This window comes from Canis lupus, chromosome 23 (assembly GCF_003254725.2).
Source record: "Canis lupus dingo isolate Sandy chromosome 23, ASM325472v2, whole genome shotgun sequence".
In the NCBI taxonomy this organism is placed as follows: Eukaryota; Metazoa; Chordata; class Mammalia; order Carnivora; family Canidae; genus Canis; species Canis lupus.
Window position 1 is genome coordinate 30,597,645 of NC_064265.1, and position 17,442 is coordinate 30,615,086.

General features: G+C 36.0%; 1 protein-coding gene across 8 annotated transcripts in view; it reads right to left on the reverse strand.

Moving 5' to 3' along the window:
* The window catches only part of TOPBP1 (DNA topoisomerase II binding protein 1), a 60,750-nt gene extending 43,356 nt beyond the window's left edge, over window positions 1–17,394 (reverse strand). For 2 of the 8 annotated variants that reach the window (XM_025448841.3, XM_025448839.3), the window contains exons 1-10: window positions 17,237–17,393; window positions 16,570–16,660; window positions 14,334–14,468; window positions 12,744–12,887; window positions 11,451–11,632; window positions 10,162–10,358; window positions 8,551–8,730; window positions 7,705–7,874; window positions 5,896–6,059; window positions 5,501–5,748 (exon numbers count right to left, since the gene is read on the reverse strand). In XM_025448841.3, coding sequence (XP_025304626.1) covers window positions 5,501–5,748; window positions 5,896–6,059; window positions 7,705–7,874; window positions 8,551–8,730; window positions 10,162–10,358; window positions 11,451–11,632; window positions 12,744–12,887; window positions 14,334–14,468; window positions 16,570–16,653 — 1,504 coding nt within the window. In that variant the 5' untranslated portion in view covers window positions 16,654–16,660; window positions 17,237–17,393. Of the gene's footprint in view, window positions 1–5,500; window positions 5,749–5,895; window positions 6,060–7,704; window positions 7,875–8,550; window positions 8,731–10,161; window positions 10,359–11,450; window positions 11,633–12,743; window positions 12,888–13,688; window positions 13,854–14,333; window positions 14,471–16,569; window positions 16,817–16,965 lie in introns of those variants that run through there. The other 6 variants (XM_025448842.3, XM_025448843.3, XM_025448840.3 and 3 more) reach the window with 6 other exon arrangements.
* Between the last annotated feature and the right edge of the window lie 48 nt (window positions 17,395–17,442).

The window sequence follows — 17,442 nt, forward strand, 5'->3', positions numbered from 1 at the left end:
GAGAGAGAGAGAGAGAGAGAGAGAGAGAGAGAAAGAAAGAAAGAAAGAAAGAAAGAAAGAAAGAAAGAAAGAAAGAAAATCCTAAAGACTCCACCAAAAAACTGCTAGAACTGATAAACAATTCGGTAATCACAGGATACAAAATCAATATACAGGGTGCCTAGCTGGCTCAGTTAGTAGAGCATGTGACCCTTAAGCTCAGGGTCGTGAGTTCAAGCCTCATGTTGGCTGTAGAGCCTACTTAAAAGAAATATAAAATACAACCCTCCCCCTTCAAACAACAACAACAACAACAACAAAATCAATGTAACGTGTTGCATTTCTATACCAATAATGAAGCAGCAGAAAAAAAAATTAAGGAAACAATCCCATTTATAATTAAACCAAAAATAAGATACCTAGGAACAAGCCTAACCAAAGAGGTCAAAGACCTGTACTCTGAAAACTGTAAAATACTGATTACAGAAATTGAATATGACACAAAGAAATGGAAATACATTGCATGCTTATGGACTGGAAGAAAAAATACCATTAAAGTCTCTAATACCCAAAGCAATCTACATATTTAATGTAATTCCTATCAAAATATCAACAGCATTTTTCACAGAACTAAAACAAACCTTTCTAAAATTTGTATGGAACCACACAAGACCCCAAAAAGCCAAAGCATCTTGAGAAAGAAAAGCAAAGCTGAAGGCATCACAATTCCAGACTTTAAGTTATATTACAAAGCTGTATTAATCAAAACAGGATGATACTGGCACAAAAAAAGACACACAGATCAACGCAACAGAATAGAAAACCCAGAAATAAACCCACAACTATATGGTCAATTAATATTTGACAAAGCAAGAAAGAATATCCAATGGGAAAAGGTTAGTCTCTTTAATAAATTAGAGTTGGGAAAACTAGACAACTACATGGGAAAGAATAAAACTGGATCACTTTCTTACACCATACATAAAAAAGGATGAGATTCAAATTTGAGACCTGAAACCATAAAAATCCTAGAAGAAAACACAGGCAGTAACTTCTTTGACATAGGCCACAACAACTTTTTTCTAGATAGGCCTCTGGAGGCAAGGGAAACAAAAGCAAAAATAAGCTATTGGGACTACATAAAAATAAAAAGCTACTGCACAGCAAAGGAAACAACAAAATTAAAAGGCAACCTATAGAATGGGAGGAGATATTTGCAAATGATGTATCTGATAAAGGGTTAGTCTCCAAAATCTATAAAGAATTTATACAACTCAACACCAAAAACACAAATAAGCCAGTTAAAAAATGAACAGTCATTTCTCCAAAAAAGACAGAGATGGACAACAGACACATGAAAAGATGCTCAACATGACTCATCATCAGGGAAATGGAAATCAAAATTACAATGTGCTATCACCACAAACATGTCTAATGGCTAAAATAAAAACCCTAGATGACAAGCACTGGCAAGGATCTGGGAAAAAAGGAACCCTTGTGCATTGCTGGCAGGAATGCAAACTGGTCCAGCCACTCTGGAAAATAGTATGGAGGTTCCTCAAAAAGTGAAAAATGAACTACCCTGTGATCCAGCAATCTCACTACTAGGTATTTACCCAAAGAATACAAGAACACTAATTGAAAGGGATACATGTACCCCTATGTTTACAGCAGCATTATTTACAATAGCTAAGATACGGAAGCAGGCCAAGTATTCAACAAATGAATGGGTAAGGAAGATGTGCTGTATGTGTACATACACACACACACACACACACACAGAGGAATATTATTTAGCCATAAGAATGAAATCTTGCCATTTGCAAGGACATGGATGGAGGTAGAGAGTATAACACTAAACAAAATAAATCAGAGAAAGACAAATACCCAATGATCTCATTTATGTGGAATTTAAGAAAGAAAACAAACAAAGGGAATAAAATGAGAGAGAGAAAAACAAATTCCTAATTACGGAGAACAATCTAATAGTAACCAGAAGGGAGGAGGTATGGTATGGGTTTAGTAGGTGATGTGGATTAAGGAGTGCACTTGCCATGCATGATAAGCACCAGGTGATGTATGGAATTGTTCAATCAATATATTATACATCTGAAACTAATACAGCACTGTATATTAACTGGAGTTAATGTAAGTCATTAAAAAAAAGGAAATACTGGAAATTCCCTTCTAGAAATATGGTAGCTAGACATTTGAAACCCTCTCACAATCAAATACTTGAAAATATAAAATACAAGGCATCAGTACAAATGCACACTGAATTTGTAGGAAAATAAGGGAGATCCTCAAGGACTGAAAATGTAGTAGTATGAATACAGAGCATTAAGTGGTTACTAAAACTAATGGTTACCCTGAATCTTAATCTATCTTGGCAGAAACTCAAACCCTCAGAACTTAAGGACATCATATCAAGGGAAACAGAGTCAAGTCTTCAGTCTCACACAAATTAGAGGTGGGGCAGAGCATACCCTCAGGAAACAAACCCAGAAACTCTAAAGGGAAATGCCTTTGTTACAATGTAGTCCAAAATCAACCAAACAAATACAACAACAACAATCTACCCTGTAAAAGAGCTGACAAGTACACTTGACTTTGACTTTGGGTCAAGAGGGAAAAACTTCTCTCCTGACAATTTGTCATCATAGGCTTGGTCCTATGATGTAGGTTAGGTTAGGTTATCAATTTACACTACCCCAACGGTCCAAAAAACATTCAGCTAATAAACTGAGACATGTCATGAGTTGGAAAACTAGAGTTCTGACAGATTTAAACATGAATCTTTTCTAAAGAAACAAATCCTCACCTTAAGCTTCTCAGAATTCCCACAGTCCTAGTAAGAATGAGTTTACAATATCACAAAAACATCAAGAATCTAGGGGCCATGAACAATAAAGAGATTTACCTCTCCTCTCCATTCAGGTGTGGCAGTATCTTTAATGTATTTCAAGAAATAAGTAACAAGACATAAATATAGAGTAATAGATTATTAAAAGAACTAGAACTTCCAGGAACTGAAAAAATAATTATTGAAATAAAACATTTAATGGATAGGTTAACAACATTAGTCAACAGGTGAACAGAGAAACAGTGATGTGGAAGGAAATCCATAATAAATCATAGAAAGACAAAAAGATGAAATTTGAAGGGCAGGTTAAGCAATCCACACACAGAGCTAATGGGAGAGAATATAGAGAATGGGGAAGAAGCAATCTTCAAAGAGATAACAGATGAAATTTTTTTTGGAATGAAAAAAACAAAACCCCTCACTAATCCTCAGATTTAGAAAACACAATGAATTCTAAGTAGGACAAGTACATGGTAAAACTCTAGAAATGAGCAATAAAAGGGAGATATTAAAAACAGCCAGAAAAAAACGAATTCCTACAAACGAATAACAATTAGACTAAATGACTTCTTATCCAGCAGCCATGGAAATAGGACAATGAAACAACATCTAAAGGAGCTCAAAGTAACTGTCTAGAACTATATTCTTAGCATAACTACTTTTTAAGAACAAGGGTAAAAGTAAAGACATTAACAGAAACTGAAGGAATTTCTAAAGGATATCATTTAATAAGAGGAAAGAAAATGATTCCAGAAGAGGTCTCAGATACAACAAGGGATGGGAAGCAAAGAAATTGCTAAACATGTTGGTAAATCAAAATAAGTATGGACCACATAAAACAGTGTGTCTGATTGTGAAATTAAAAGGACAATGAAAATACTAGTCCAAAGCACATAAATTGACTGTATTAGTGTATGTAGGGGAGTGTGATTAGCAATGATGTTGAAGTTAGTGTCATAAAGTTTTTGTATTATTCAAGATGAAGATAAAAATTCTGATTAACTTTAGATTTCAAGTTTTGATGCACATTCATGTTCCAAGGAATACAAAAATACAAAAAGATGTAACTTCCACATCAGTAGAGGGAAGACAGGGACTTGGGAGATAGGGGTAAGTGGGGGCAAGCTCAGGCTATCCTAAAGGAGGCAAAATATTAAACAAGGAAGCACAGAAAAATGGGACAAACAGAAAGCACAAAATAAGATGGTATAAAATAATAAAAATATATCACAAGTAAAAAAACGTGTAAATTGACCAAATTTGCAGTTAAAAGAAAAAGTCAGTCATACCAGATCACTACTGACTCACACAAGGCAGAGATAATTCTATTAATATCAGACAAAACAGAGTTTAAAGAAAAAAAAAATTAGGAAAATGAGGATCATGTAATAGATCAAAATATATTAAAAAATTAATTTGACAGAACTACATGGAGAAACTGTCAAAGCCACCATTACAGTGGAAGAATTTAACACATCTATTAATCCATATACAGCACACCAAATTTGATATTATGTAAATGTAAAGAAATCCCAAGCAATCAGAGACATGGGTAAGAACAATCTCAGCAGTACTGTTTGCACTGGCAAAAAAAAGAAAAAAAAAATTTCTATAGATAGGAAAATAGATAAACTGTGGTATACTCAACCAGTTACTGGGATTAAATAAAATCTCTCTCATGGTCAGAGGAGAGCAGCAAAATAGTACATACCATATATCATTCACATAAGCTAAAACATACACAAAATTAGAGTATATATATTTTGTACAGTGCAGTAATCTATTTTTTTATACCTAGCTAGTAGTATATGGTTATTCATCACAGTATTCTTTTTTTTTTTTAAGATTTTATTTATTGATTCATGAAAGACACACAGAGAGAGGCAGAGACATAGAGAGAGAAGCAGACTCTTCAAAGGGAGCCTAATGTGGGATTTGATCCCAGGACCCTGGGATCACAACTTGAGCCAAAGGCAGATGCTCAGCGACTGAGGCACCCAGGCATCCCCTCATTACATTATTGACATCTCTTTCAATGTATTAAATATTTCACAAAAACTTTTTCTTAAAACAGAAGAAATGCTGCTCATAACTCTTCACCGGCAATAGTTCTTCCCACAATGGGAAGACCACATACAGAGGCTGTGGTCCACAGTGCAATACTGATGCACTAAAGATCCTAATAACCAAGTAAGAGGTAATTACAAGCTTAAAATAAAAGTTCATACTGTTACATGGGGCACCTGGGTGGCTCAGCTGGTTAAGCACCTGCCTTTGACTCAGGTCATCATCTCAGGGTCCTGGGATGGAGCCCCAAGTTGGGCTCTCTGTTCAGCAGGGAGTCTGCCTCTCCCTCTCACTTTGCCCATCCCTTACCCCACCATGTGCACTCTAATAAATAAATAGTCTTTAAAAAAAGTGTTTATGCTGTTACAAACTCACAGTAAAGAAGTGATGCTGGTATATAAAACAGATCAAAGTAGAGCCAGTGAGTTGAAGAGAGTCAGAGGGTTCAGCCCTCTTGGCCTTGCTTGCTTAGAAAAAGTAACAAAACATTAAGGAAAGAAAAAGGTTTAACTTAAAATCTAGGAAACCTGGCAGAAATATTCTACTACTAAAATGTTTAATGACTGTAAATACTAATCAACTATTTCTTACCTACTGTCGGGTTATTATTTACATATTGAGAGAGCAGATCTTCATCAGCTTGTTCATGCTTTTCATCAGAAGCAAAGTCTTTCTTAGAAAAGCTGTTGTTCTTTTTTAAAAGGGCTGTTTTATTTTCAGGTTGATCTGAAACTGGAATTTCCACTGGCTGGTAGTTAGCATGGATATATGTTTCTTCAGGAAGCATATAACCTTTACTAAAACACTCCAGCAACCATTTTGCTCCTACTACATGAGGCCTATAAAAATAATACATAATTATGTATTAGTTTAAGCTACAGACCATCATCCCACTTGCCATGCAATTTCCATAATTGCATGGATATGCAATTTTAAGGAAAATCATTACAGAGTAGAAATTGCTTTGAATTAAAAACCGACAAAACCTGTGGGCCGATTTATCCCAAAACTGCTTCAATTCATCATCATAATCTCCCACTATAACATGAGTTACATCTTCATTGAGCTGATTAAAACGAACTCCACCTCCACTGTTAATAAGCCTTCTTAGTTTATCTAGCCTTCTGCCACTAAAACCGCAAAGATAGATCTGCAAAGAAAGAAAATATTTACTTTAGATTAATGCATTTAAGATGATTTCTTTCTCCCAACAGAAACATACTAAAAATATGTATCTAAATGCACTGTGTGTAAACAAGACAGCTCTGTGCATATTTAAAATACATTATGAATGGAGTATATTCTGAAACTGATTTTAACAATTCCTTTAATTAGATTGTTAAAATTTATTCGAGAGACAGCGCACGAGGGAGTGAGAGGAGGAGCCGGGGAGAGGGTTAGAGAGGAAGGAAGAATAGGACTCCCCACTGAGTAGGGAGCCCAACATGGGCTTGATCCCAGGACCCTGAGATCATGACCAGAGCTGAAGGTACACACTTAACCAACTGAGCCACCCAGGCATCCCAACAATTCTGAAATTTTAATTTTTTATTACTTCTTCACAGTCCCATAGCATTGCTATCCACAATAGATACTTGGTAAGTATTTTGAGGCTTTAAATAAAATAGAAGCTAGATATTACTGTAAAGCAATGTCTAAAATATAAGTAGCTTCTTGAATTCTAAAGATCTTACTACTTGTAAATTTAAATTATAGAAATAAACTGGAGTTCACATATATCTGAATTCAGAAAACCTGGGTTTAAATTTTGGTTCAGAGGCCAATAATTAACTACCTGACCATGATAAGTTACTCAGGATATTTAAACCAATTTTCTTACCTATAAATTGAGATACCTTTTACATAGTTGATTACACAAGAAAATTTAAGTTGAACTGAGGACGGTGCTTTGAGGATAAAACACACACAATAACATCTTTATTAAGTATGTATGTATTTAAACCAATTTAATAAATATAAAAAGACTTTTCATCTTTATTTCACATCATCTTTAAAAAAATTTAAGACTGGCAAATCTACTCCTAACTGCATTTATATCCCAAACTAAGTAACCTCCATATTAGAAGATATTGTAACAAAAATCAGGAATCATAAACTTCCTATAAGAATAACCTAAAGTCACGGGCATCTAAGGGGCTCAGTTGGTTAGGTGTCCAACTCTAGGTTTTGGCTCAGGTCATGATCTCAAGGTCCTGAAATTGCGCTCCATGTTGGGCTCTGCACTCTGTGCAGTGTCTGCTTGAGATCCTTTCTCCCCTCTCCCGTGCTGTCTCATTCTCTAACAAAATAAAATAAATATTGTTAGATAAGTAATCAGCTCTAGGAAATTTATAGCATATGATGTTTCCACCAAAGCGCTTATAAGATAGTTTATTCATACACTAAAAAGTTAAGGAGCCCAAGAGTCATTAAACAAAGCAGAGGGTCTAACGGTTAGGAATATAGGATTTGCAGTAGATAGCTATCTACTTAATGTTTGTGTGAATTTGAGTAAGAATTTTAATCTGCTAAACCTCAGCATCATATCCATTTTAGTTATTTGTGGGAATTAAATGAGATTATTTACAACATATTAACAATATATATGAATTGATTAGCACAGTCTAGCATCTTACAAACAATAAATGACAATTACGGACAGATGTGGCCTAATGCTTGCATCTGCTCCCCTAGAGTGAAAGGCTTATTTTATATGGATAAGGAGTAAGCCCAACTCTGAGGGGTCCTCAAAGTCAGACTAGGATCACTGCATATATAACATAATCAAGACATACCCGACAACCATCTAATAAATCTTCAGGTGCTTGAAATGCACTGACATCCAAATTTTCTAGATTTTCAAGGGTAGGCTCCACTTTGCTATTAAGCACTGAATTACACATTGATTCATTTATGCAACTTGCATTGATGTTGGAAATATGGCTGACATCTGAAAGAGTACGACCTACATATCAAAGATATGGAAATTTATGGAGATAAAATTGCGATTACCTATTTTCCTACTATTTTTCTTATACACAAAGAGCTGTGAACAATTTCCAAATTAAGCTTTAAATGGTTTAATTGAAATCTTGGTGGTCAAGTATCAAAGGAAATTGAAATAAATTAAAGTTCGTATATTATTCAAATAAAAATACACTTAATACATTTTAATAGTGGTTTGCTTCCATTAAAATTCTGAAGTTGCTGACTGTCGGGTCTGGGAAAGAAAAAAGTATAACACCTGCTAAATTGCCAATGTGGCACCTACAAAATCGAAATAGTTTTCAATTTTCTATGAATGCAGATGGTCTATAACAATTGTAGCAAAAATGTATTAACATTTGCCCACCAGTCAGGCTTGGAAAAATTTATTCTTTTAAGTCTTTATTAATACTCTTGATTTCCTTAATCATCTTTTGCATTAAATCAAGGTATGAAAGAAAATATTCATCTATTATAAAAGGAAATACCTGGAGTTCTAGACTAATTTTCATACAATTTAGTTATACAATTGTGCCTGGAAGCAGAGCAAGAAAGGATGGAATTCCCTACTATATCTCACTGATTCTATTTACAAATCAATTCTAACACAGAAAATGGTGGTTAAAAATGTCTACTTTAATCCCACTGAAACTTACTGTCAACTGTGTGGATCTGGCCAGTAGGAGTTGAAGTATCAGGCATAGTCTTTGTTTCTGGTCTAGGCTCTGTCTTGTATATGGATTCATCCTGACAAAAACCTTTGTCAACACTGTCAAAAAACCACTGTGTGGTCACACAGTGTACATTCCATCTCTTGGCACATTCATATTTTTGACCTATCATGTTCATTAGGAAACAGAAATGTAAAACATTAAATTCTATCTCTAGAAATATTCGAAGCATGATAGGTAATGGGGAAAAAAAAAAATCAACAAAATTAAAGTTACCAGTAATTAATCTTACACAAACAGTAGGCTATACAGTGTATGTGTGGGGGTATCTTTTAAGATTGCATAATTTATGTGGGATAATTGAAATATTAGACTTAGTTTGAGTATAGCCTCCACTGCTTAATTTCTTTAAACCAATTTCTTAATCTATAACATGGGAATAACTCACAGAATTATATGGCTTTATTTATTTATTTTTATTTTATATTTTATTTTTTTAATTATGTGGATTTAATAAGACTACTTAAAACAACTGTTAAGATTGTAAATGTCTGTAATATAAAAAAAATACCAGCTTTGAATAGACCACTCCAATGTCAATAGGATTCAACCTGAAGTCAAAATAAATAGGTATATAAGAAATATATCTTTATTGCCTTAAACAACTTCTAACACAATGTATTTTGAAAGAGTGTCCTAGAGAAACTGAGATCAATATGTAGTAAACAACAACACAAGAAGGATTTTTTTGGACATTGAGAGTTGATGAACAGACTTCAGATTTAGAAATTCAACAGTAGTTACCAACTCCACTCACAATTATAATGTCACAATTGGCCATACCCAAAAGTTTTGATTTAAGGACAATTACTAATTAATTTTAGCAGGGTTTATTTTTTTTTTCTAATTTTATTATCCAGGTAGCTTAATAAAACACTATAAAGAGAACAAAAACATTAACAAAATTCTTACATCAATTTGTATATATTTTAAGGGTATTGGTGTAAAAAAACAAAACAAAACACAAACCCAAAACACCACTTCCAAAATAGATATAAAGGTCACAGGACACCAAAATTAAACACAATTTTAAGGAATTTTTATTGGTAGTGTTATTTTTTTTCTTTACCTGCCTCATGTTGGCAAGGCGTATCTTCAAGTTACAACTTGTAATTCATTCAATAAAGCTGATTAAAAACTAAGCCAAGCCTTTTTTTTTTTAAGCCAAGCCTTTTAAACTTATCATTAGAAAGATATGTAATTTAGCTACATCTATTAGCCTTTGTGTTATTCATCCAAATTTCTTGTTTTGTTTTTGGTAATTATATAGGAAACTTTTTTCCTTACAAAAAACATATCAAACAATAAAAACCACTGGAAACAGAAAAAAATACTTTTCAGAGACCTGGGCAAACCTGGATAGTCATGTAATTTTTCTAAAGATTGTGACCCAAACTATCTTTTTAAGACTTTAAGGGAGCAAAAATTACCAGATTTATAACATATCAGATAAAAAACCTATTCTGTAAAGATTTTTAATTTTAAATGCTATAGAAAATTTTCCGTTTTTTTCCATTTGGAAAACACAGTTTTTACCTTTTGGTTCTTGCACAATGAGGTGTGTACATTCATTCATTTTCAGTTGTCCCATATATTGACCTCCATGCTTAACTGTGAGTTGCTGAACTGCCTTCCTATCTAAGCTACACAACCCAGTCACACAGATTATGCAACCAAGAAAAATTGGGCACTTGAAGTCTTCCATGTTTACATCAGTATATCTAGATATTTTTCTGGGGAAAACAAAGGAAAAATTAACATATTAATACACTAGATTGTTTAAAACTTAGACGAATAATGACAAACAAAAGAAATCATTAATGCTTTCCTCATTTTTTTAGAAAAAAGGGAACTGACACTTAAAAAAAAATTACACTAATTGCTCATCTAGCTCAACCATGTCACTGGTAAAAAAAATATTTCAGATGGTTTCCCAAATAAAACTGTTTTAAGTAAAATGCATTTCATTAACTCTGTAAGTCCATGCTGGTCAAAGTGGTGTATTTTCCAATATTTTAATTGTGAATTTACTTAAAAACTCAAAGGATCTTGGTTACTTACTAGAAAAATGGACTTTTTATCCGTCCATTATATCAAATAAATAATAAGCAATGATTTTTGGCAGAATACTAACAAAAATATCATCATTCTTTTACCATGTAAGAGAGATGTGCTAGGAATGAAGGTACCCATGTGGAGACACATTTAGGATGCGGATAGTGTTGAAAGGAAGACTGGAAAAATGTCCAACCCTGAGGTTCACAACGGCAGGGATGCTATTTTGGTTTGGTTAGTGTGCATGGTAAATGCCTCGCTCCAGGCTAGGTATATAAAATGAGATTGATTACCATTTACTGAATGACTACATCTTAGTTAATGGCTTACATATGTTTACATTCAACTTCACACAGATACCTCTGAGAAGGATGATGGCTGTCAAAATGGCTACTTCACTCTCCATCTTAACATATGGGTAGAGTAGTGGAAGGATAATGTAACTTAAGAGCTGTAGTTGCTACCGTGATCTTCTCAACTATTTAACAAGAATTTATTGCTGAAAACAATGTTTATTTCTTACTTATAGCTAATATTAAATCAATAGCCTATTCTACCTACCATCTTATACCCTGATAAGGTATATCTTGATAAGAGCTTGCAGATGGTGCTTATTTTCACTGAGGAATAATAACCCCATCTTTTGTCCCTGAATAACAAATCCCAAGAGGACAACATAAAACCTCCCCTGTAAAAACCCACAATATGCCAAAATGATTGAACATATCATTTTTTTTCAAATCTAGAAAACACATAAATGTCTTTCTTACTTCTCTTGTGACTTTTCCCAAAGTGTTTTAATCCAAGAAGGAAGCAAAATCGGTTTCTTTAGGTTTGCAGCAACTAAGTATTTTTTGCTGCCAACTTCTCCTGCAATAAGATGAGTTACTGATATATTAAGATCTCTATATACACGTCCACCCATCATTTGTACATATTTATGAACTTCTTCCTGTAAACCCAAAAGAAAGTACATTAATATTAAAGCAAACAATATCCCTTCCACTTTTTTAAAAAAGATTTATTTATTTACTTATGATAGACATGGAGAGAGAGAGAGAGAGAGAGAGAGAGAGAGAGAGAGAGGCAGAGACACAGGAGGAAGAAGAAGCAGGCTCCATGCCGGGAGCCTGACGTGGGACTCGATCCTGGGACTCCAGGATCCTGCCCTGGGCCTAAGGCAGGCGCTAAACTGCTGAGCCACCCAGGGATCCACTATCTCTTCCATTTTTTTATACAAAAACCAAAATACCTTTTGTTGTTAGCTTGAAGACACAAATATTTCTCACCACTATAAAGCTAAATAATTAATCAAATTGCTTTTTGGATAAAGATAAATATGAATTACAACAAATTCAAAAATAATTACCTTTGCATATTATTTTCTATAGTTGTTTCTTTCAACTCCATGACTTTATTAACCAACATAGGTTCTATAATATACTTTGTGCATATACATACATTTAAGCAACATAGCTTCTATAATATACTTTGTGCATATACATATTTAAAAATATAAATTATATACATATATAAAAATATATATTTTATCTTAGGGAGCATTATTAAAGCATTTCTTACCTAACAGCTGATGCTAAACTCACAGCCCATTCTATCAATGCTCCTTTAAATTATTTTTTAAAAAAGGTTTATTTATCCATTAAAGAGTGAGAGAGAAGGAGTACAAGCACAAGTAGGAGGAGAGGGAGAGGCAGACTCCCTGCTGAGCTCAGAGCCCAATAACCCCAGGACGCTGAGATCATGAACTGAGCCACACAGGCACCCTATCATTTTTTTTTTTTTTTTTAAGATAAACTATCTATAGTGGAAAAATGTGACTCTAACTCATCAACTGCATAGGGGGAAAAGGATGTTTTCTTTCAAGTAGTCAGTTCTCAATAAAACAGATTCCACTGTATTCATTAAAATAGAAGAGCTGTTCATTGGTGTATACTGACATTAAGTCATGAACACCAAGTACAAGGTCTTTCAAAGTGTCTCCTCTGCAGTAAAAGATTAACTATGGAGATAAATATATTGATCATATTCTTCTCAGCACCTACCCTTTTGTCTTTTTCCAGGCTTGTACAAGATATAGTTACATCAGACATAACCATATTATAGACTGGATGTTCAGCTCTTGGGACACATCGTTGGTGGTGCATACAAAATATGACTACTTGAGGGCCAACAATTCTGCAGCCAAGCTACAAAAAAGGGGAGAAAGTTCAGTATGTTGGAAAAGACCTCCTGCTTATAAAATTACATTTTGTAATATTTACCGATTCTATACAGTTGAACCACTGCAGAAAAATCACTAAATTATTATAAAAAAAATAAAGACCATTATAATTTCTCAGAGACACATTAAATAAACACACATGCAAATCAAACAATGCAGTCTATCAAAAGATATATGCCCCAAGAGCCACATTTAGTCACAACAGCCAACAAATTTTAGTATCTGAAACAAACATAGTCTAAGTGAGAGGGTACAGGACTAACAATCTTATGCTATAATAATTATAGGAAACATCCATATATACTTTTTAAATGAAGTATCCAATCAAGCAGTTTAAAAGTTTAAGAGCCTAATTAACCCCTTCTAAAATACCTATTCTGTCACACATAAAAAAATCCCAGGCAGTGTCTACATTTGTGTTTTAAATACTTTGTCTTCAACTCAATGTCTTTCCAAGTAAGTATTTCTCAAAGATATTACAGGTTATTAAAAATATGGCCTTTCATTTTCATTGATAACTTGAGTTTAGAAAAGTTGAGTCTTGCTCAACATCAGCATATTCAAGCCAGATCTAAAAAGGATACGGATGCCAAAGTCATTAAGTCATGACTGATTTAAAAGATCTACATGGTAAATGACTACTGCTATCTTTTTGTTCAGCCAAGAAAATTTGAGTTTTTAATGCTATTGACTCTATCTGACAAGGAGTGTTATTTCCAAAAGGAGGGTAAGACCAACAATGCTTTTGGCAAAGGTGGGCACAGACCTTCCATAAATTGTGCAGATACTGCATCTACCTACTCTTCTATGTTTTCTTCTCCTTCAAACAAGAATCACTTCTTTGTAATCTGGATGGAATTACAGCCAGTTTACTTTTATTTCAATGCTTCTCGCTTGTCCAGACACCAAAAAAGTAATGAGTCAGTAGACTCTGGAATCAACAAAGAGAGATAAGATGGCTCATTGGTATATTAGCAATACTCATCCCCAAAATGTTTCCTTTAGGCATATAATGTTTCAGACCCTCTACAAGGTACAGGTACTAAAATTCTGCGTGCAAGTGCACATAGGAAAGACAGTAAGTAACCAAGCGTTATGTTGAGATCTTTTCCTACTCTTTACTGAAAATCTGAGTTTAAGTACAGTAGAACTCTGTCATTAAAATGTTTCATTACTATACAGTTCACTTAAGCTAAGAGAAGTTAAATCTCCTGTAATATAAAAATTACATACAACAAAAGCTTGTTGTAACATGATTAGCCTTTAAAAATACTAGTCTGGTTTCCTAAAACCAAAGGATTCCTCTATATTCATAATCTGTATAATATCTCACGGTCAGTAAAGAACTTATGTCCACTGAAGCAAAAACAAAAATCAGACTATGGAAGGAACACATGAAAAGTTAGCAAACCTTTTTGAGGTGATCAAAGACAACGCCACTAAAAGGGTCACAGATATAAAGTGACCTATCATTTTCCTGTATCTTCAATGCCTCTTCTTCTGTAATAATCTGAAGATATTCTTCTGATTGAAATTCTTTTATTGACTGAAAGAAAAAAAAAAGAAAGAATGCACATAAAATTTTTCACCTGTATTTAAGTCCTATGAGTTCTACCTTCAAAATCCATCCAATCTTTTCCCCCATTGAAAGCTACTATCATCTCTCACTTAGACCTCTGCAGAAGTCTACAAAGTGGTTCCTTCTCCTTTCTTGGCCCTAAATCTCTTCTCCGTACAGCAACTAGTGATCGATCTCTAACAATACAAATCAGGTCATGAGTCTGTCCCCTGTCTATCTCCTCACTCTTAACCCTCTACCTCTCACCTCTCCTACTCTTCTCTAGCCACTCCTACTTTCTTGCTAGGCCTGAAACAAGCCAAGCATGACCTAATTAGAGGCTCTGCTATTGTTCCTGCTACCTGGAATACCCTCCCAGTCTTCATCTGACTTGCTCCCTCACTTCAGATCTGTTCAAATGAAAAAGAGAAAGTCAAAGTCCTTACAATAGTCCTTAAGGCCCATTACATGACCTCTGTACCCTTACTCTCTAAGGTACTTTTTAATATTCTTCCCCCATCCCCCGTTCACTATACTACAGCCATACTACTGTTGGATAGGCACTTCCAAGTACTTTCTCAGGGGCCTGTATATGGCTGTTCTCTCTGCCTGAAAGCTTCTTCCCAGACATCCACATGGCCAACCATCTCACCTCCTTCAAGTGTACTCAATTATCTTCTCTATAAAGCCTTCACCAATCACACTCTAAAGATTGTAACCTTCCCTTCTCCTCTCAACATTCTCTAGAACTCCTTAATCTGTTTTGTTCTTTTCTCTTTCCGTAACACATAGCACCTTATTAACATACCGTACAGTTTACTCATTTACTGATTCATGTCTAGTTCTTATTGCTAAAATAGAATGTAAGTTCTGAGAAAGTATGGATCTTTGCTTGCTGTAATCACTTGTGTATCCCAAGTACTACAATAGTGCTTAACACGTCATGACACTGAATAATTATTTGCTGAATGAACTTTAAGAGAAATCTGCTACACGGCAGCCTTGGTGGCTCAGCTGTTTAGCGCTGCCTTCAGCCCAGGGCGTGATCCTGGAGATCCAGGATCGAGTCCCACGTCGGGTTCCCTGCATGGAGCCTGCTTCTCCCTCTGCCTGTGTCTCTGCCTCTCTCTCTGTCTCTCATGAATAAATAAATAAAATCTTAAAAAATATATATTAAAAAAAATCTGCTACAATAGTGCTTCTTAAACTTTGGAATCACACTGAGGATCTTTTTATTTTTTAAAGATTTTATTTATTTATTCATAAGAGACACAGATTGAGAGAGAGAGAGAGAGAGAGGCAGAGACACAGGCAGAGGGAGAAGCAGGCTCCATGCAGGGAGCCTGACGCAGGACTCGATCTGGGGTGTCCAGGATCACACCCTGGGCTACAGGCGGCTCTGGGCTGCCCTGAGGATCTTTTTAAAATGCAGATTCTAATTGGTCAGTCTGAGTTGGGCCCAACGTTCTCCATTTCCAACTCTACTGATGTGGCCGGGGTCTCTAAGTAGCAAGGCTCTACAACACCCCCCCACACCTTCCCATATTACAGTGTACATGGTGAAACCTACTTCTAATTACCAAAAAATGAAGTGTAACCAGTACAAAACAGACTCAAATTTCTTCAACATACAAAGGTCTACTCTGGCTAGTAGACAAAGAAAGCAATGTAATTTTCAAGAATAGCAGCTCTGCTACTTTAAATAAAAATGTCATAATAGGGTGCCCTGGCTCAGTTGGTTAAGTGTCTGCCTTCAGCTCAGGTCATGATCCCACGGTCCTGGGATCCAGCCCCGCATCGGGCTGCCTGCTCCATGGGGAGTCTGCTTCTTTCTCTGCTTTGTGCTGTCAAATAAATAAATAAAAATCTTAAAAAAAAAAAAAGCGATAGATTTCATGCCCCCCAAAATATATAATAATGAACTATTTATTACCCCAATCCAAAACTATGTAATGACACATCCGTGTTGATGTACACTACAGTAAAACTAGAGTGAAAATAAAACATTACTAAGACATAAAAAGCCCAACAAATCAAAAACACTAAAACGGAGGAAATGAATTCACGGCCATTTTCAAACTATTCTTACCTCCAGAGCTTTAAAAAAACATTCGGAATTGTCTGAAGACTTTAAAAACTTCACAAGAAACGGTTCTTTGTCATTTCTGGACATTTTTGAACTGTCAAAATAGAGGAACCATTAACAAGGACAAAAACACATCACGTATGAAGTTACATGTTAAAAGCACCTATTTTTTCTGTGCAGAACAGCAATGCCCAAGGATAGAGACGTTCTGGCCTTGCCCATGAACTCGTTCATTAGTTTCTAAGAAACGCTGGAATGTGGGCAAAGTCAAGGAAAAAGAGGACATCAATCCTTGCACGTCAGAGAATGAAATGAAAGTCTTTAAATTGAATACGTTCAGGGCCTCTGGGGCTCTACGACCCCTAAGCCAAGGAGCAATTCAACTGCACTTAAGGATACACAGAACCAGACTGTCCACGCTTGTTCACTCAGTAAACGGACTTGAATATAAACAAGGAAGCCGGTTAGCGAGGTCATGCCCCAGAAGGCCGAGCGCTCCTGCCTGCCTCTTGCCACAGATGGGCCCGGCTCTCGGTCCAACCGCGGCCCCATCCTCTACGGCGTCAGGGTCCCGCCCGCCGGTCCGAGGGCCCCGTAGGCCGGCGGAGGTGCCGCGACCCCCCAACCGCGGTGGGGAGGGAGCCAGGTCCGCCCCCCGTGCCTCACTCACCTCGGGGGAGCCTGCGGGCCTTCGGGCGGGGAGCGGAGGGGCGCGCGGCCTGCCAGACGGCGGCTGGGGTCGGGCGCCAGCCCGGCGCACACCCGCCGCAGCCCGCGGCGCCCCCGACCCGAAGCCGACGCAGAACCCGGAAATTGCCGAGGCGGCGAACCGACTTTCGCGCCAACCGCGCGGACGCGCCCGCCTCTTCCGGCGGA